Below are 21,027 nucleotides of genomic sequence, written 5' to 3' on the forward strand. Positions count from 1 at the left end.
CCTGAGAAGTAAACCAACACATGGAAATACGGTCAGCCTCAGAGCTATTAAAGGAACAGAAACAAACAATAATGAGATGCTATTTTCACAATTATAGATTAGGAAAATAATTTAAAGTCTGACAGTATTTGTACAAGCTAGAGTTCAAAGGTCATTGCAGCCTGTCTCCTTGCACTGGCAGCAGGCAGTGTCCCAGGGCTCATGGCTATACTCACTGCCATATGGGCATCGCCTCAAGTGGGCTCACCCCAAGGCACTCTCTCCCTCCTACGTGTAAGATAGAAAAATGTAACCCCCCAAAAATTCACATTGAAAAAAGGTTTATTTAAAAAAGTTCTAGCAGCAAGAACTGTAACAAAACAAAAGGAGAGACGGACAAACAAAACAGAGGGGCAGCGTCCCACAGGACTCGCCTACTCCTCAATCCAGTTCTTTATACCGAGCAAACATGACTCTCCGCACAGCATCTCTGTAAGTCTCATTGGACTGTCTCTTGCTGGTTCTTCCTGGAGTCCCCACACTGGGCCCCCTCATCCGGCCTTCAGCCTGCACAGCAATGACAAACAATGACACAGACTCTATGAATTAATTAGCCTCGGGGCTGGTCCCTGACCACAAGCATTTCTGGGCCATCAAAGAGGAGGATATAGAGTTTTTTACAATGTTTGATAAATAAACACTCAAAATGAATAAAGAGGGTGGTAACACCATGGTTTCAGGATGCAGGATCCAACACCAGGAATATGGGGGTCCAATCCCAACAGCTGGCATTTTCCAAGGGGGCCAAACCAACACCAGTGGGCAACGTCCCCACCTGTGATCTCTTCTCTCTTCCCGAAAGACGAGGGACAAAGCCCTTCTCGGGAACCATGACTAACCTCACACTCCTTGAATTCAGCCACTGAAGATGTCTGAGGACAAGCCCCTCAGAGGTGCCTCTGTGCCTTCCTCTGTTTCCTGGCTCTTCTCATGGAAGGACTCTGGAGCCTACACCCGTCTGGGTCCCACACCACCCACCTCTTTCTCTGCGTAAGGACAGGATAAGCCTCATTCCCATTGCCAACCGACCTGAAGGGCCCAGCACGCCTAGCTAAACCCAGCAGTCACGGCCTTCGCTGGCTGTGGGGGCACCTGGCAAAGAGGCAAGGGCACAGCTTGGGCCAGAGTAAGACAAAGTTACACATATTCTAGGTTCACACCACCCCCAGCAAGATGGACACCATCTCACCTCCTCCGCTGAAGCCAGCCCAGGGTGGCCATGTCCGACCCCCTTCCTCCAGCCAGTGGCCTGCTGGGCGCAGCCTCCTCTGCTGCTGTCGATATCTTCTCTACCGATGGGTTTACGATTGCTGCAGAGGAAGCAGAGATACTGAGGCACTGCCACTTCCAAACTGAACTGGTTGTGAGCCTAATAAAAACCTCTGTCCTCTTCATTCAGATTTGCCTCCTCTTAAGTATATTAAACGATGTCTCCTAGTCCTACTGTGTATTCAACAGGCTCTGTACTGGGGATACAGAGATGACCAAGACCTGGCCCTGTGCATGTGGAAGGATGTGAGAAGGTATGTCAGTGATGCTCGCAGCACACTTACGAGTTCAACCCCGGTAGATACCTGCTATAGGAATGGCAGAGGGAACACAAACTCAAGGGCATCACCAAAAATGACCAATTCCAGCAAGGGGTCACCTCTGAACTGGACCCTGACAACCTACTAGTTCGTGAGAGAGACCAAGCATGGGGGGAGAGGAGGACACAAGCAAAGAGGAGTGAAAAGCCACAGCAATCTGGGAGAGGGGTCAAATGGCTGCTTGGGCCAGCCGGCTGTGGAAAGTATGGAGCATCCTGTCAAATCATGACTCAGGCTACCTCCTTCAGGCAGAAACCCTCTGGGCAGGGTACGCGTTCACAAAGAGGCGAACAGATTTTAGGAGCAGATTTCTGTTGACAAAGGCCATTCTGCTGGCAGGGCAGAGAATGCACTGAGGAGTGTGAGTAAGGAGCCCAGTTTGGAAGGGGGCTAGGAAGGGGGGCAAAGCTGGATCAGGGACGTGGCCATCGATGATGACGGGGATAAGAGGGCAGAGGAGGAAGACTGCATCAGCTCAGGCAGACTGCGATGCAAGGACACCGCTACTCTGAGCTGGGGACACCGCAGTGTGGCAGGACTGGCCTGGAGTCTGGTGTGGAACAGAGTCACGCCCAGTGTGCAGCACCTGAGGGGGGCCAAGAGGACAGGCCCAGGGGGTCAGCATAACAGTTCTCTAAAACAGAACTGCCTTGGGAGGGAGTCACAGGACGTGTCAGCCTCCATGTGGTGGCCAAGCCTGGGGTGCTTCACAGTCCAGGTCAAGAAAAAGGAGCACGAGGGCAGGGCCCTCCCAAGTCTCTGGCATTGCCCAGAACAGGAAGCGCCGAGGGGAGCAGCCAGCAGAGGGCAGCGGGGGTGCTGAGAATGGAGCCCCCGGCCCGCTGGCGTGGGGCTGACGTGTCCCCGCTCCTCCTGGCTGGCTCCTTCACCTTTGTCCCAGTGTCCTTCAAATTGCAGAGGGTGACCCAATGACATTACCTTGATTAAATGGTCCCACTTCAGCAAGCAGAATAGGCTAGGATAAAAATATCAGAGTTTTTTGCACCCAGTAAGAAATATTTTTCCTGAAGATTTCTTTTTCAGTTACGCAAACATATACACACACACACAATTACTGGGCAATGATTCAAAAATAACCCCTTATTCTGGGCTGTGCGCCAGTGGAACACCAGAGCCCCAGACCCCACCTGGCCTCCCCGGAGCCTGTCTTCCTCGGCTGCCTCCCCACTGGCACAACATACTCTGGCTACAAGGTCTTTCGCTACCAACATACAGCCCTGCTCAGGTCTCACTGGGTCAAAGCCCTGTTCACAGTCACCTCACAGCCTCCCCTTGCCCTAAGACAGTCTTAGCATGGCAGTCAAGGAACATCAACTTCATGAACTGCCTCCATCTGTGGAGCCAGCCTCAGCTGCCGACCACATGTCCCTATCAGGCCACCTACAACTTCCCAAATGCATCATGACCTTGCTCACTTTCATGCATGCTGTATGCAGTTTCCTTCAACTGAGACCCTCCCCTTCTGCACCAGGTTTCTGTGTTTTCCCTATGAGGTGTGCATCACCAGAGCATCACCGGGGCCTTCCTTATTCTGGGCTCAGGCAAGGACAATGTGCGTCTTGTCCACCGAAGACTCCACTTTAGTGCAGCACCTGCATACAGCACGTTATCAGCAAATTCTATATGACTCCAGGCTCAGGACCTGGGGCCTACCTGACCAGAAACGAGCACGGGAAGCTCGAGGTCACATATCTCTATCAGCTCTGTCAGCCACTTGTTCAGCTCCTATATGTGAGAATGGAGGTGCCCCAGAGAAGAAGCCCAAGAGTGTGATGTTCTCCTCAGGCCCACAGGCAGGTACAGCATCACTGATGAGGAAGAGGGCTCCCCACCATGGCCACAGCATACCACTCTGAGCAGCCGGCCTATCATCCACACAGACACATGTCCCCTGTGTCAATGGGTGGCCAAAGGCTGGGGTGCAGCATGCTCCAGCTCAGACAGAACCTGCCCCCGATGCCTCACCCCCAGAGAAAACGGCAGACCCATGGGAAAAGGACACGGTGTCAGCACTGGGTCTGGAGGCCTCGTCTGGGTGAGGAGTCCCTGGCTTACCTGTCAGCCTCCCTGGAGTGTTTAATTCGTTTCCTTTCTGGAGAGTCAAGAGATTGGGGCTTTTCCCTGCGGTCATGTCCTCGTTCTTTAAACCTTCCCTGTGGGTAAGCAGAAGGGCGGCTCTGAGATCTCCACGGGGGTCGGGGAGCGGAAACCCCTTGACTCCTGACGATGCTTCCAGCGCACAGGCGGCTCAGGGCGAAGTCCTGCCATCTCTTCCCACACACCCTGCTCAAGAAGGCAGTGGCTTCTCTGACTGGCGAGTCTGGAAAGAAGCTGGCACACTTGGCTCAGCCGTCCTTTCCCGTGAAGAGGAGGTGTGCTCCCACAGGCTCCATGAGATGGCGCCCTACCTGTGGGACGGCCTGAGCTGCCTGTGTGGTCAAGGCAGCAGGTGCACCTGGCTCTCACACTAAGTTACCTCCAACCCAGCCTTTAGGAGGAAGATGTTATTTCAGCAGCCCTGGCCAACACCCCTTCATTGATTTTAGAAGCTGGGCAGGAAAGAGGAGTGTGATTTACCTGACCTACCTGCAGACCCTAACACCATGCTTTATTAAGGTACGACTTACAGACATAAAATGCACCCATTTTAATGTAGTTTGATGAGTCTCAAAAAACATATACACCACTCCTAGGGCCCATTGGTTTTGTGTTCGGCACATCGTACAAATCCTACACCAGGCTGCCAAAGGGGGTGTGGCCAAGGGAGTGACAGGTCGCCAGCCCTACCTGCTGCTCTCTCCTCTCCAGGTAGGCAAGCTCCTGCTCTGACTGTTTTATCTTCCGATGGATCTCCAGGTTTTGCTGAGAGGAGAGGAAGTTCTGTGAGCACAGGGCTAGAGAAAGTGGTCCCAGAAATGCCTCCAGCCCCCAACAGCCATTCTGGGGTTGTAGGTCCTTTCACAGACCAACTCTCCTGAGCGACCCCTGCAGCCCACAAGTGACACCCAACCAGCCCTGCTGGAGGCCCACTGGTGGGAAGCGGGCTGGTGTGCTGGTTGTTCCCCAGACTGATTATGTGGCGTGGTGAAGGGAACAGCATTCCATTTCTCCCCAAAATGTAGAAGACAGCAGTCTGCTTTGCATCCCCCTCTCCGAGGGGCACGCCAGGGTAGGTCCCTGAGCGTGCACGCTCCATCCCTGCCTGCCGTCCTCAGACTCTGCTCACTGCTAAGCCCCAGAGAACACAGCAAGGAACCCAAGGCCCTGAGAGAGCAGACGGCCTGCTCTGAGAGTCCTGTCCTCCTCGGGGGTCCCACTCCTCGAGCAGAGCTCCCTCTACGACGCCCCCAGCATGGGTAAGAAACTCCAGGTGTGCAGAGCAGCCCTGTATAGAGGGCAACTCAGCGCTGGGTCACTGCCTGGCAAGGAAAAGCCACAGTTCACTCTTTGGACTCACAAGGCCTTTGGCTCCTCTTTCCTGACAACTACTTTTTATATCTTTAGCCATTTACTAGCATTTCCATCAGAAACTCAGCTGGAATTTAATCGCCAGCCTGCTGACTGAGAAGCCCAGGTCAAAGGGACTTGGCAGGTAGTGCTGAGGGACTGTCAGAGGCAGCTGGGAGCAGAGGTGAGCCTGTCACCTGAAGCAGAGCTTCTCAGCTTGCAGCTATGTAAGACTTTAGGTTTTACATGCACAGTCTAAACCCTGTTCCCTCACCTGCTTCAGCAACACCTGCTGAAGGAGAGTGAAGTACATTCCTCTCTACTGGGAGCACAAGCCCCTCTGCGGTCCATCCATTTGTCCAGAACCTGGCTTCTCGGTCAGGACACAGATGGGAGGTGTGCAGGGGAGGACCAGTGTGTGTCAGTTTACCACCCTAGGCATAGCTGCCGTGCCACAGCCTGTAGAAACATACCTCCCGACACAGCAGGGCAGATGTGACCCACCTTTGGGAAAAACTGCACACTGTCAGAGCCAAACAGAACGGAGCGAAGCCGCCAAGCATCAACGAGGAGGAAAGGCTCACCTGAGGTCTGACCGGGGTCACAGCAGAGCTGAGACAAGACAGCCCCGCGGTGAGGTTTCCCACCCCACACCCCACTCCAGGCTCAGCATGGCCTCCGGGTCTGGTGCCCCAGCCCTGGCCATGCGGCTTGCCTCGGGTGCACAGAGCGAAGCTGTCTGAAGGTGGGCACAGCCTTAGTGCAGAGCCACTCATGCACAAGAGCAGACAGAGAAGCTCTGTCTTGAACGGGACTGATTTAATTCTAGGAGCTGGGGGCCGATAAGCACCAAGGAAGGACAGCATAAGCTTCTTTATTCCCCATGATGTTCATCAATACTGAGAGTCAATAGTTGGAATGGTCAGGCCGCTTCCCTAATACCTTGTGCAGGTCTGAGAGCTGCTGGTGTTTGATCAGAACCTCCTTATTGGGAAACTGCCTTCTACAGAGCAGGCAAGCCAGCTTGCTCCAGTCGGTGAGCCTGTCCTCCTCATTCTCCTTCCTGCCCAGCTCCTCCCGCTGCTGGGGCTGTGCGACACAGGGCTGCGGAGCCGGGGCCTGCTCCTCCTCCTCCTCTTCCTCGTAGTCACTGTCTCCTCCGTACTCGCCCAGGAGGCCGATCAGGGGGTTCACCACCTTAGGCTGCAAGGAGAAGGCCAGGGATTAACACCGACACAGCCTCTCATCTGGGGCCTGTCCTTTGGAGATTCCAATGTGGGCAGCTCATTTCTTCTCTTTCAGTTTGAATAATGAACTGGGTTCCAAATAAGCCCACTGAGCACCCTGCTCATTCCTCAGACACAGACGTGGCTGGAGCGCCACCCTCCTCCGTGCTCACTGAGATGTGGCAGAAGCTTTCCTTAGAAGTGACTCTCACACCAGAACGATGAGGAGAAGGAAGAGAAAGGGGGACTGACTGACAGCTGAGGGAAAGAGCTAACAAGTGTCAGGCTGCGAAGAGGAAGAGACAGCAGCCGCCTCCAAGTCACTGCAACCCATGGAGAAAAGGAAAGATCAATTTTGGGGGCTACAGGAACCCCTACAGCAGTAGGGATTTAGGAGGGGGACTGAAAGCGCTGCAAGGATAGTGAGCGCTCAGGCACAAAGACCCGGCTCCTGAGGGAGGCCAGCTCCCCAGAGGCACGGTCAGGACAGATGCCACAGTGAGCTGAATTAATAGTGTGGTGCGGGCAAAGAACATTTACCAGCAGCTTGCAGGAACTACTGACTAGCAATGCCCAGCCACTGGCCTATGACCAATCAAAATAAAGCATTGTCACTATTGTTATTTATTTATATTACACATATTTAACTGGTCCCCTGGGATTAGATGAGAGCACCACTTTAAGGCACCTAAACAATGGGTGCCGACGTTAGCATCGTCCACTCTGATCAAGCAGGCAAAGCTTGAAGAGTGGTCCTGTGTGCACTCCACACCTATGTCTGAGAGATTCTCACACAGCACCCCAGGAGGAGAGGTCAGGCCAGGAAAGGTTTCCTCGGTCACACAGGAGAGGAGAACTAACAGACCAAGAATGGAACCTAAAAAGGGCCAGGCATCCCCTCATCTGGTGGGTATGGTGACTGCACAAGGGAAGAAGGCTGATTCTGCCGGATCCTCCAGTTCCTCTCTCCTAACAGACAGGAAATTCACCTCACACTTCCTCTTTGTGAAGCGGAATGCTAAGGGAGCTGCAGCCTTTGACCTTTCTTTCCCAGGGGAGCCTGCCCGCCCCCCGCCCCCTCGGTGCCTTACAGGTGGAGGGCTCTCCTCCTTCTTCATGGTGGGGGGCAGGGGCTTCTTAAAGACGTCCTCGGCAGGGGCGGTCCCCTCACTGGCATTTTCCTGGAACTGATCAAACCCATGGTAATTCTTCAGAGATATTCATTAAGAGCTAACTGTTGAAATTAGTCTGATTTTTCAAACCTCCTAATTTGTGAAATACCTGTGATGTGGTTTCTATCATGATTTCGAAATAAAAAGCCTTTAAAAACCAAACATTCAGTAAATATGAAGTGACTGCCATTTGTCAGGCATGGGCGGGGCGTTTATGCACACTGCCCTGTCAGCCTTCCCACAGTCCGCCCAGGCAGGCATCACGCACACCTGGGAACACGGGGCTGAGAAAGAGTAAGTGCCAAAGGCAGGCCCCAGTGTTGGGTCAGCAGCGGCTCTGAGGCTGGAGCTCTCAGCCACACACTCCCACTCTCCCCATCTCTACATAAATGACCAGCAGTATTAGAAGGAAAAGCAAAAATTCAGAGTTCACCCACTCTCCCTAATGCATAACTGCTGTTAATTAGGGTAGATCAATATAATTCTTTGGAAAATTATTTATTTTTTTTGTCAGGAGATGTAAAAACATTCATCTTTGATTCTGAAACTTTATCCTAAAGAAGTCATTTAAAAGGAGAAATCAAATGCTCAATGCTGCATTAAGACAGCTTAGGACTAGGGAGAGGGACAAGCAGGCAGGGGTGATATTGAAAATGAGCATCCCGTTTTAGGCATATTTTTATACTCAGGCATTAAAACCATAATAAGAGTATTCTGGAAATGTGGAAAAAACACTTTATCAAGCATAAAGTGAGCAAGCACGACCCAGTGATGCCCCCTGCTCCAGTTACATGGCTAGAAATGTGCGTGCTGAACCCAGCTCTGCAAAGGGAGCTGAGGTGCTGGGCTGGGAGTCACTCTGCTCTGCCGCCTGCTTCGCATGTGTGAGAGGGGCCAGGGGACAGCCTGCTGTTTGTGAGCCCACCTCCCCCGACATGCGGGGCTGGGGCTGGAATCACAGGGAAGAGCAGAGCGGCGGCCACAGGCCCCTCACCCGTGTCGCGCCCCGGTCTGTTTTCTCCTTGCCATCTCTTTTAGACGTTTCCTTCTTGCCACCTGACTTTCCTTGACTGGTGGGTTTCTTTTCCTGTGTCTCTTCTTCCTCAGGCAACCCGGGGTCGTGGGGCACATAAACTTCTTGCTGCAATACAGTTGGAAATAGTTAAACCTACAGAATGGCTCAGGTGCCCAGTAACTCCAGTCTAAGGAGCACAGCTCCCTTCAGGGGAAGAGTGGCTCTATCATTCACAAGCCTGAGAGGAGACACATCACACGACCTAAAATGCCGTTCCAGGGGCTAGGACTCACTGCCATGTCCCTGAGGGTCGCACTGCCTGTACCCACAGTGCCACGCAGCACTGGCTTCCACCACCGTTCAAGCCAACCTGAACAAATACAACTCAGCAGAACACCTGGACTTTGTAAAACATCAGACTAGACATGAGATGCAGATACCACAACAGTCACCCGGAATGGAGAAATACTCAGTTTCCACCAATTTAAACTTTTCTACTTTTCATGTAATGAGCAACCTGAGAATCCAGGGAATAAAATCTTCCAAGTAACAAATTATAGGCACTTTCCTCAAAAGACTCACTGACGACATAAAGCCAAATGCTCACCTGGGTGGTAGGGTCATAGTAAGTTCCAGCCAAGGGGTCATAATAGTAGCCGGTAGCAGAATCATATATGTAGCAGTCGGAAGATGCTGGAGGGAATAAACCAGAGCCAACTTGAGTCCCTGACCAATGACGCCCTTGCTGGGGACTCACCATGAACCACCCAAGAATGAGGCTGGCCAACCCAAACAGGTACAGAACAGGGGGTGCGCTCTGCATAAGCACCCATAGTCAACAGCATCTCTGCCAACTTTGTGACCACAAGATTCCCACTAATGCATAGCCAGGCCAAAAGGGACAACAGAAATAAAACAAAGGTCACTTACACTGTTGTCCTTGTCGATTTGTATCTGAAGACCAGTCTGAATTTCTGGCACCTCCCCTCCTATCTCGGAAATATTTTTTACCCTATCACAGAAAGGCAAGTTAAGATTAAGGGATTTCTGACAGCTGTGCACCTTACCAGTCACCCAGTAGAGAGAATTCAAGATCACTCTCTCAGTCTCTTGAGGGCTGTCCCAGAGTACAACCACTGAAGCCTACCTGATAGTAGTGCATGTGGTCCGAATGGTCCCCGGAGTCATTTCTGCACAAATAATACAACACGACATCACGAGCCTGAGAGCAAAAGCCACTTGAGGGGTGCCTCCCCCAATTCACCGAGAGGCTCTCTCTTTCCCGTTTTGCAGGGAAAGGAACCAACCCAGACAGCAAGCAGGCTTCCCAAGGGGAAGGTGGTGGGATGACTACAAGGCTGTCTGCTGGGGCCAACGGCGACCAGGTGGGGGGGCGCTAGAGCAAGATTTTCCCCACCTCTGGGAGTCTGCCTCTCTGACGCAGCCACTCCTGGGCCAAGACCAGCAAACGGGGGAGAGGAATTGGCTCCCCAGTGCCATGGGATACAAACATGGTCAGGGCAGTCAGGACAGCACTGTCTTGGGTCCCCAGGGCCGAGGATGTGTCAAAACTTTTTTGTACAAACAAAACTGTTTCATCATTTGGGACCCAAAGATACCAACAATCAAGAGGGAGAGGACTGACGTGCCTACTACTACTGTTTAAGGGGAAAAGACCTAGAGTCAGAACAAGGCAAGGTCAGAAACAGCAAACACACAAGCAACCCACACTGGAAAGGCGCCACATCTCACTCTCTGTCTCCCGAGCCAGGAATAGGAGTTCCTTCCAGAACCAGAGTGGGGACAGCACAAAGGAGCCCCACCCTGGGCCTTACCTCCGTTTCCCAGTGGCCAGGTTTACAGCCACCATCTTCCCATCAATGCTGAATGGTGGGTCAAGGTTCTGCAAGATCTTCACCACACGGAGAGCTTCCTGGGGAAGCAAAGACACACTCGAACCCAAAGAGGGAAAAGGCCATGTCCTCTGAAAGAGAACTGGCATGATTCTCCTTCTCAAAAGAAATCTTTCCTAAGCACTGTGCTCTGGCCATAGCTGCAAGAGTGACTGCACACTGGCACATGCAAGCAGCTCTGACAAAGGCTTGAGCAGAGCAGTGATCAAAGTAGGTATCAGTTTCTTGTATAAATTTCAGAAACTCCAACTCTCTTCTTTTAGGTTGCCAGTGTCATTGCATCAGACCCAGTTTACTAAGTCCCTTGTCATGATTTCCAAGCACGAAAGCTAAGAAATACCAATGATTTTCACTACTATCTTCATGTTAGATAAGGACCCCACAACAACTAAAATTTCAAGCCACACATCTTACTACGCTGATGGACAGTGACTGCAATGGGGGATGGGGGGGACTCAATAATTAGAGTGAGTGTAATAATCACATTGTTTTTTTTGTGAAATCTTCATAAGAGTGTATATCAATGATACCTTAATAAAAAAAAAATTCAAGCCACAACAATCCATTAAAGCAACATTGAGGAAAAAGAGGCAACATCATGTTATCATCAACTATACCACCACCTGTGGCTAGGCAAAACAAGGTTAAGAAATTGGAAAATTCGCTGAAATCCTAAAAGGTTCAGTACTCAGATTCTTCACAAGTGACTAAGTTCTCACTTTAGTACAACTGTAAATTGTTAAATGTCACAAAATGGGTCTGAAAAACCACTCAGAATTCTAATCTTGAAGGGCAGTCACTTCACCTGAATGAACACTGACCCCAAAGGCAGGAACAAGTGGGTAGCACACGAGAAGATCCCGGTGACAGAGAACCTTCAGACCCTGAGGCTCTCCAGCAGCCATCCCTGGGTCATGGCAGGGCAGGGAACTCACCGCATGGGAGTCGAGGTCAATAAAGCCATAGGTGTGGCCCATGGGGCCAGTTCGGTTCTTGATGATGCGGACATTGGCCGTGGTCAAGTGGACGTAGGGCTCCAGCACCTCTACTATTGCCTCCGGTGGCGTGGAGCGGTAGATGCGCTTCAGCATGATTGCTGGACGGGCCAGGCACAAGGAGCAAGAGAGACGGGAAAGTCACAGCAGAGAGCCTCTGAGCCTGGCAGGTGACTGCACTGTCCCTCTGCCCCAGCAAGGCGGTTCCACACCAAAACGCTCCTCAAACACTCCACACTTCTCTGCACTAACACCAAGGGGTGTAGAATGATGCCTTGCTGCACGCCCATAGCAGCTTGCTGCTTGGAAGGTGCAGAGCTCTTCCTCTGGACTGCAGAAAGCGGGGACCTCTCCCATTAGTCTGGGCGGTCCCCCTGGGCTATGGGGCCTACGGGGGGCCCTGGCACTTACTTTTGCTCTCTCCGTCTTGGCGCGTCTCCCCAGACCAAGGCTCCTTCTCTCGGTCTCTTCGGTAGGCGAGTCCTTCCCTTCGAGGAACCAGATACCTTTCTGCTTCTCTCTTCTGATGTCCCAAGCGTGGTTCTTGTCCTTCTTCCCACTTTTTGGGTTCAGGTTCCTTATCGGCTGGCCTTGGGGGAAGGGTGGGTTGCTTCTCTGATGGTGCAGGTATGGATGTTTTCTGAGGTTGAGGGTAGGTTATTAATTCTTGCTTAGCCTCTGTCCCTAGAGGAACAGAAACAGAAAGTGAATCTCCAGCATGTTTTATCCAAAAAACAACTGCTGTGATTCCTCCCCATCTGCCATCAAATACCCCTACAGGACCACTTTAGTCCCATAAAAAAGTTCTTTGACAGACTTTAAGTAAGGCTAATGAGATGCATGTGAAATAGTTCACAGAAGAAACTATCCAAGTATTTAAAAAATATAATGTTATTAGTTTTCTATCACTTCCAAACATTTAAATATAAGAAATTCTATGGAACAGAATAGAGAGCCCTGATATAAACCCAAGCATATATGGTCAATTAATATATGATAAAGGAGCCATGGACATACAATGGGGAAATGATAGCCTCTTCAATAACTGGTGTTGGCAAAACTGGACAGCTACATGTAAAAGAATGAAACTGGATTACTACCTAACTCCACACACAAAAGTAAACTCAAAATGGATCAAACACCTGAATGTAAGTCATGAAACCATAAAATTCTTAGAAGAAAACATAGGCAAAAATCTGTTAAATATAACCAGGACCAACTTTTTCCTGGACACATCTCCTCGGGCAAGGGAAACAAAATAAAAAATGAACATGTGGGACTACATCAAACTAAAAAGCTTCTGTACAGCAAAGGACACCATCAGCAGAACAAAAAGGCATCCTACAGTATGGGAGAATATATTCGTAAATGACTCATCTGATAAGGGGTTAACATCCAAATTATATAAAGAGCTCATATGCCTCAACACTCAAAAACCATCCAAATTAAGAAATGGGCAGAGGACCTGAACAGACACTTCTCCAAAGAAGAAATACAAATGGCCAATAGGCACATGAAAAGATGCTCTCCATTGTTAATCATCAGGGAAATGCAAATTAAAACCACAATGAGATATCACCTCGCACTAGTTAGGAGGTCAACATCCAAAAGACAAGGAACAATAAATGCTGATGAGAATGCAGAGAAAGGGGAACCCTCCTGCACTGTTTGCTGGTGGGAATGTAAATTGGTGCAACCACTCCGAAAAGCAATATGGAGATTCCTCAAAAAGCTAAAAATAGAAATACCATTCGACCCAGTAATTCCACTCCTAGGAATTTACCCAAGGAAAACAAAATCCCTGATTCAAGAAGATATATGCACCCCCATGTTTATCACTGCACTATTTTTGCAATAGCCAACATATGGAAGCAACCTAAGTGTGCATCAATAGACGAATGGATAAAGAAGATGTGGTATATATACACAATGGGATATTATTCAGCCATAAGAAGAAAAGAAATCCTGCCATGTGCAACATGGATGGACCTAGAGGGTATTATGCTCAGTGAAATAAGCCAGGCAGAGAAAGAAAAATACCATATGATTTTATTTATTTGTGGAATATAAAACCAAAGCAAAACAGAAGGAACAAAAAAAACCAGCAGCAGACTCACAGTCACTGAGAAGTGACTGGTAGTCACCAAGGGTGAGGGGTTGGGGCGGGTGCGGCGGGGGAGGGGAGGAAGATAAAGGGCACAATGGTTCTCAATCAGTATAGAAGTTGACCACGGGGACTGCGGGACCACTGTCATGTGCATTCGAAACCAAAATAAGACTGTACATTAATGATAATTTAATTAAAGAAAAAGAAATTCTTGATAATAGGGGGAGTCTAGGAACCATAATGTTGTTCAAGTAATCGTACATTAATGATATCAAAATAAAAAAATTTAAAAATTAAAAAAAAAAGGAATAAAGAAAAAAAAGAAATTTACTCCAACTCTAGAGAGATAAATTCTTAATTATCACTGTCCAGGAAAAGTAGTATGTGAATCAGAGATCACAGTATTTTTTTTTTTTTTTTCACAGTACGTTCTGATTCCTTTTCTTATACATGGGAGGTTTATAATGGTTATCCTGTTTCTATTCAACGTTACAATTAGGGTACCTTGGGGCATGGATATTTAAGCCATAAACAATGTTAAGAAGAGCTATATCCCAAAATAATTATGAAATCCATGAGAAAACCTGGACTTGGAATTGAATGCAATCAATGAATATAACACTAGGTTTGTTTGCTTTTTCCTTTGAAGGAATATGTAGGAGATAGAGTTGCATTATGTTTAGGGCATTTATGCCATTGCAGGATTGGCAGAAAAATAGGTAAATGTGCTGCAATCAATAAAAAGACTTGATTCTGGAGGTGGGAAGGAGGAGAAAGAAAGAAAAGAAAGAGAATAGAGGAGAGAGAGAGAGAGAGAGAGAGAGAGAGAGAGAGAGAGAGAGAGAGAATCCTTCACAAGACCTTGGACCTGACTGTTATGACCAATGATGAGAACACATTTGAGGACAAGATTACAAAGACATGGCCCTTGCTAGCAGTCTGGCAGACATATACCCCAAGTGGGTACATCTAGGAGCCGTACCCCTTCCAGTGTTATACTAAGACATCCATCTCCAATCCTGTTAAGACCACAGGCCTCTGACCTGAACACAGCTTGGAGCAAATAGTTCTATATGTGCAAATAATTTATAACAGGCAAATGTCACTCAAAATGATTCATTTCCAATCTTTTTTCTATAGGAGGATAATTTTTCCAATTAATTAGGGGCATATTTTTGCGATTAATTCATTCTTGGAGGGTTCACAGGAAGCCACATGGCTCAGAACGAAGACAGTTTATGGCAGCAAGGTAGAGATAACTTAGTAGCAGTGACAAAGCATCTAGTGAACACCTGCTCTGTTTCCAGGTTAAAGGTGTTTCAGCCACCTTACTGGTATGGTGCCCAAAGGCTTTTATAAACCATGAATTCATTTGTTAGAACACAAGGAGAAAAAAGTCTTTCCTTAGGCAAAAAAAAAACACAGTTTTGCCTAACAGGACGTAACACAGCCAGCTACGCATCTCTGTTATTTACTCACTGCCCCGCATGTTGTTTTGGTCTCTAGAGTGTGCATGGCCTTCCCCAGATTTTCAGAACACCTGCTTCACAGCCCTCCCTGGAGAGCAGAATCTCCACCAGACACGAAAAGCCCAGCTGAGGAACTCTCTGCAGGCGCACTAAGTTCTATCCTTGGAGCAAAGGGGCCCCCAGCAGGCGACCTGGAGCCCTGCCTGGAGCAGTACTTCCGAGTCACGCCCTGGCTGTTCTGCCAGGACAATGCGAGAAACAGACACCTACCAGCACCCTCTGGGACTGTCCTTCCGGTCCAGACTCGCTGACAGACCCTCAAGGCTGCTCGCCTACAGGCTCTCTGGAGAAACTTGCTTTCAAGTCAAGTGACTGAGACGCTGATGAGTTTATTCCTTTACAAAAGTACCATCCTCAATCCTGATTATTTTCTCTTGTTTATATTTTGTTTAACAAATGTTTTTCTGTTGAAGATTGAAGATTCTGACATGTTTAGATAAGAGTGTAAATAAGAAGCAGTATCAATAGCAAATGACCCCCAATAACTTCAAGGAAGCGGGGGCTCACATGCACTAATGCCAGGTAGACTCCTTTCAACCTAACGTCCTTAAATGGAATCTGAGTAACAATCCTGCTGCCCTCTGTTCAGCTGGCCACCTCAGTCTGGGGACCCTGCAACCACCTCTTTCCCTTGGTGGAACTGTGAGAGCCAGAATCGTCAGTAATAGATCACATGAAGGTAGGTCTCACATTGTACTTTTAAGAGCTTCCAGGCCAACTTGTATTTCAGGATGACTACTTTTTAAGCCAAGGGAAGCACAGGACTGGTTTTGCTAAGTGCACAAAGTAAAAAACACCTCTACTCACCCTCCCTTGGGCACTTGCAGAATGAACATGAAGACCGGTATCCACCAGTGCTGGCCTTACACTGCAAGGGAAAGGGAAAGAATTAAGTTTGGCCAAAAACCATTTTTTAAAACCTTATATATTTCCAGCCAATTACACCTGCCAAAAATGAAAGAAGTAAGCCACATTCCAGGTCACCTTAAAGCCTGACCCATCTGGCACACCACACGCAGAGCTGGCCCAAAGAGCTGCTGAGCTGCCTTCTACCAGGCACGTACACTTGGGAGCAGCCCCAAATGCCTGTGCCCAGGACAAGGATTTCTAAAGGAACACACTTCACTAAGAAAACTGGGCTGCTAAATGGCTTACACGATACTGCCCCAAAGCTGCTCCCACTCATAGTCTGCACCCAAAATTTGGTCCTGAGCTGGTATGACAGCCCCATTAGGGCTTGGCTGGAACTGAGAAGAATCAATTATCAACTCCTTTCTCAAACACTGATTTAAAAAGGGCATGAGAGGAGGAGGAAGACATACAGGTATTGCCTCTGGCAGCTATTTTGAGGACATTAAAAGGAAAATGAACATTCCCTAGCCCGGAATAGGGAAGAGACACTTTGCAGTGTAAACAGTTTTTCTTGTCTGAACCTGTAAACAAAACGGCAAGACGCAGGCCAGCCCCAGCGCCCAGCCTTCTGCTCCCGAGCTTCCAGGCTCTGAGGGCAAGGAGGGGACTGGCGGGACACGAAGGGCAGGGACCGCCTGGAGGGCACTGACTGAGAGGCTCTGTAGGCGAGCAAGGGAGCACCAGGTGGAAGCAGGCGAGAGCGGCAGGGCTGCACGGCCCCTCACCCGCTGGCACCTGCTGGTCAGCAGCTATTACCTCCCCTCCGCAGATGACGGAACTGCGGCCTGCAGAGGCTGAGTAACCGAGGAAGGTCGGTAGAGCTGCCAGACGCCGTGCACACCGCCTCGGCCACTGAGCGGCCAGGTGCCTCCCTGCAGCCTGCGGCACTTCCCTGGACTCTGCCGGCCTCGGCATGTGTCTTGCTTCGGCCGGTGGAGCGACAGGGAACGTGACCTGTGCGGGCCGGGCAGAAGCCTTAGGAGCCCTGCTTGCCACCTGGGCCTCTGGTCCTTCCACTTGGGGCCTGCTCCCTGCACCAGGTCCCAGAGGTGTGGCAACGACCCAGAGCCTAACGCGTCCTGTGAGTGAGGACTGTCGTTCCCAGCCACTGGGAGACCTAGGGACTGCGTGTGTGTCGCTGCAGCAGAGCTGCATGTAGCAGAGTCAGAATCCCAACCTCACTGGTGTAAGTCAAATACTATACAACTCAGCTGTTTAAGGGTCCACCTCAGTGCCTTCCAGTACACGTGGCGTGCCACCACCCCACAGTCCACTTTAAGCATTTCATCATCCAAGAAAGTAGCCCAGGGGAGCCATTCCCCACTCTCCCCACAACCGCACAGACCTGGGCAACGTGTGGCCTTTTGGGTCTGGCATGGGGTCCATCCATGTGGAGGCACGTGTTAGCACTTCATTCCTTTTTATTACTTGAACAGCATCCCCTGGCATGGCTACCCCATATTTCCTCTGCTCATCAGGTGATCGGCATTTGGGTGGTTTCCACTTTTTTAGCCACTATGAGTATCACTGCTCTGAATATTTTTTAAAAAGTCAGTACATTCCACATTAAGCCAAAGGTCACATCCGCAGGGTTGGCATCTCTACTCTTAGAAAACAGCACAGAAGTTACAGAAGTAGCCCTGAAACAGCTAACAAGTGGCCCGTCACTTCAGGGCACAATGTAATGAAGCCATTCCATTATTTCAAGCAGCAGCCTCCACAACAGCTGGATGATTTTGATACCAGAACATTTGTTTCCTGCCAGTTACCAGGAAAAAGTTCAAAATTTTCTTTTTAATGGAAGCTCCTTCCAGCTCTGATTATACAGGAAACAATGCATGCGCATTAGAGCTGATCTAGAAAGCAGAAGATGGCCCAAGACACAGGTAATCACTATTTCTTGATTTTGTTTTTAATTGAGGTACATGCAATGGAATGCACAAATCTTAGCGTGGAGCTCAGTGAATTCTGACACATGTGTTCACATGCATGTGACCATCACCCAGATCAAGATACCAAACACTCTCACTGTTTCCAGCCCCTTCACCTGTTTCATCCATCCCTATTAAAATGTTAAATGTCATCAAAATTGTAATGGCATTTTTTGCAAAAATGGAAAAGCAGATCTGGTCCTCAAATTAACAGGGAATCACAAGAGATGCTCAACAGCCAAAACAATTTTGAAAAGGAAGATCAAAATTGAAGAACTCACACTTCCCAATTTCAAAATTTACCACAGAGTTACACTCATCAAAATAGTGTGGAACTGGCATAAGGATAAAATATAAAATCAAAAGTCTACAGAAGTAAGTCTATGAACCCGTGGTCAACTGATTTCCAATGAGGGTGCCAAGCCCATTCCACAAAGAATAGTTAATTCAATAAATGGTGCTGGGACAACTGGACAGCCACATGCCAAAGGATGAAGTTGGACCCTTACCTCACTGAGAACTAAAATTCACTCAAAATTAATCAAAGATCTACTATAAAAGCCAAAAGTATACAACTCTTAGGAGAAAACATGGGGATAAATCTTGGATTTGGCAATGGTTTCATGACCACAGAATGCCAACAGAAGAAAAAACACGAGATGGACTTTATCAGAATTAACTTTTGTGCATCAGAGGACACCATCCAGAAGTGAAAGACAACAAACAGAATGAAAGGAAGTATTTGCAAATCACAAATCTGACAAGGGATTAATATCTGGAATATATGAAGAACTCTTACAACATACAACAGAAACACACCCAATTAAAATGGACATAAACATTTCCCCAAAGAAAATATTCAAGTGGCAACAAGCACAAGGAAAGATGTTCAACACCATTCGTCACCAGGGAAATGCAAATCAAAGCCATGAGACGCCACTGCACACCCAGGAGGATGGCTACTATCCAAAAAAAAGGAAAATAACACATGTCAGCAAGCGTGTGGAGAAATGTGAACCCTTACACGACACACTGGCAGCAGGAATGTGAGACGGTGTGGCTGTTGTCTGTGGAGAAGAGGCTGGTGGTTCCTCAGAGAGTTAAAACACAGAAGTTCAATCCGAACCAACTACCCCACCCCTGGGTATATACCCGGAAGAACCAATAACACGTGTTGAAGACTTGTACATGAGTGTGCACAGCAGTCTTGCTCACAACAGCCAGGAAGTGGGAACCACCTGCATGCCATCCCAGGAGGGGCAAACAAACTGCGGTGCCCCGTGCACCACTGCTCAGCCACAAGGAGGGCCCGCACACACCGTGCCATGGTGACCCCTGAAAACACACCGAGGGAGAGAAGGCGGATGGGAGAGGTCATGTACTGTATGACTCCACTTACACTGTTTCCTTTTGGGGTGATGAAAAAGCTCTAGAACTGGGTAGTGCTGATGACTATACAGCACTCTGCATGTACTTAATACAACTGAATTATATGCTCTAAAATGGTTAAAATGGTAAGTTTATTGTCATGTGTATTTTACCACAATTTAAAAAAATGTTTTCCTAAACTGCTATCCTCAGGCAGTATATCCATGATATATGAGGGCTTTGGTTAAAGACAACCACAGCTATCCAAATTGTATTTCACTGAGATTCATGTCAAGTTAATGCTTTTACTGAATTTTATCAAGTTCTTTAATACTTTTAATGAATCATGGTTCAGAAACTTCATATATATTTCATAACTATTTCCAAACATAAGCAATAGCAATGAAAGTGAGAAGCTATATTTTCATGCTCATTGGCAATCAACTGGACTTCTAGTAAGAGAGCTTAAATTCTTTAAACATACCATTCTAGAAGAACATGGAGTTTAACGAGGTCAAATGCCACAATACCTTAAGTTCTAGATCTTTGGAAATCCCCAAACATCCAAAAAATGTGTATCTCCCACAGAGCCGGCCTCTCTAAACCCACCTTTCCAAGCACCCCCAGGAAGGGGACCAAGGGAGTGGCCGTGGGACTGTCACTCCTTCCATTCATCCCCAGCATAAGGCATGGCATGTCCTTGGGAAGCGTCTCCGACCGCAGGCCCAGAGCCCTCTAGGCTGCAGGAAGGAGCTGGGGGCAGGGATTACAGATGACTGCGCCTGGCCTCCAGCTCATCTGACTGGACGCCAAGAAGAGCTTGGCCTTGAAGTGCAGCTTCCAGGCTGCACCCCAGAGACAAGGAGCAGCTGCAGTGCTGGGTCCTCACTGCTAAGGAAAGGGATTCATGGTGCTTACTTACCCGTTTGCAGTACCAAAAATCCAGACTTGGTACATACTCGAGGGTAACCTCCTTGTCGTGGATCATCAGAGTTCCCTGTGTAGACAAGGACAGATGCCATCACCATCAACCCCAGAGAACTGGAGGGACAGGAAGGCACACAGCCCTTCCAGTCCCGTTGCTGAAACATCTGACAGAGGAGCTTACTCCCTGGCAAAAGGAAATGACTGTTTGAGCCACAGAAGACGGGGGCAGTGCGGCAGAGCAAGCTTAAGCTTTGGGTCAGGGCACGGGAGCAGGGGAACCAGCCTTCGGCCTTGGCTCCTGGAGCTGGGGCGCTGTCCTCAGTGAGGCCCAGCCTACGCCTCCAGGCCTCAAGCCAGGCACTCACGGAGTCCCAGCACGTCCCCCACCTGGCTGGGGAGCTGGCACACACACAGGGGGCCAACAACTCTTCCTTCTGCAGCAGAGACACCCTGTCAACTATCTTCTTGTCCACGGCTGATTCAGATCTCCTTGGAGAGGCGACAGGGCTTACGACTGGTTCCTGAAAACCTTCTTTGGAATGCTGGCTGTGTGGCAAAAGCACCAGGAGAAAGAGGCCCAACACTGAAGACAGGAAGGAGGAAGGTGAAGGGGTCAGGCAGGTTACAACCTTTGGGCAGGAAACTGAATGGCTGCTGGCACAGTGACAGGACAACCACCTTGGAGTCCTGGAGGGAGTGGCAGGGGCTCTAGGCAGCAACCACTGGCCAATAAGCCCTCTGGGAAAGCCTGGCACGGGATCAGGTGGGGAAGGGGCCCAGCGAACCTGCAGCCACAGAGCTTCTTCACCTCTGCATTTTGGACAAGTCACGAATTC

The 21,027-nt window shown here is 49.1% G+C and overlaps 1 protein-coding gene across 3 annotated transcripts in view; it reads right to left on the bottom strand.

The window, feature by feature from the left end:
- Nucleotides 1-303: 303 nt before the first annotated feature.
- The window catches only part of RBM6 (RNA binding motif protein 6), a 73,850-nt gene continuing 53,126 nt past the window's right edge, over nt 304-21,027 (bottom strand). For 2 of the 3 annotated variants that reach the window (XM_036877532.2, XM_057487388.1), the window contains 15 exons: nt 20,187-20,261; nt 15,861-15,921; nt 11,829-12,101; nt 11,358-11,518; nt 10,345-10,442; nt 9,657-9,699; nt 9,440-9,521; nt 9,117-9,202; nt 8,489-8,635; nt 7,414-7,509; nt 6,039-6,299; nt 4,437-4,511; nt 3,705-3,802; nt 1,229-1,349; nt 304-546 (listed from right to left, as the gene is read on the bottom strand). In XM_036877532.2, coding sequence (XP_036733427.2) covers nt 421-546; nt 1,229-1,349; nt 3,705-3,802; nt 4,437-4,511; nt 6,039-6,299; nt 7,414-7,509; nt 8,489-8,635; nt 9,117-9,202; nt 9,440-9,521; nt 9,657-9,699; nt 10,345-10,442; nt 11,358-11,518; nt 11,829-12,101; nt 15,861-15,921; nt 20,187-20,261 — 1,803 coding nt within the window. In that variant the 3' untranslated portion in view covers nt 304-420. Of the gene's footprint in view, nt 547-597; nt 1,155-1,228; nt 1,350-3,704; nt 3,803-4,436; nt 4,512-6,038; nt 6,300-7,413; nt 7,510-8,488; nt 8,636-9,116; nt 9,203-9,439; nt 9,522-9,656; nt 9,700-10,344; nt 10,443-11,357; nt 11,519-11,828; nt 12,102-15,860; nt 15,922-20,186; nt 20,262-21,027 lie in introns of those variants that run through there. The other variant, XM_036877533.2, reaches the window with a different exon arrangement.

Source organism: Manis pentadactyla, chromosome 1, assembly GCF_030020395.1.
Source record: "Manis pentadactyla isolate mManPen7 chromosome 1, mManPen7.hap1, whole genome shotgun sequence".
Lineage (NCBI taxonomy): Eukaryota > Metazoa > Chordata > Mammalia > Pholidota > Manidae > Manis > Manis pentadactyla.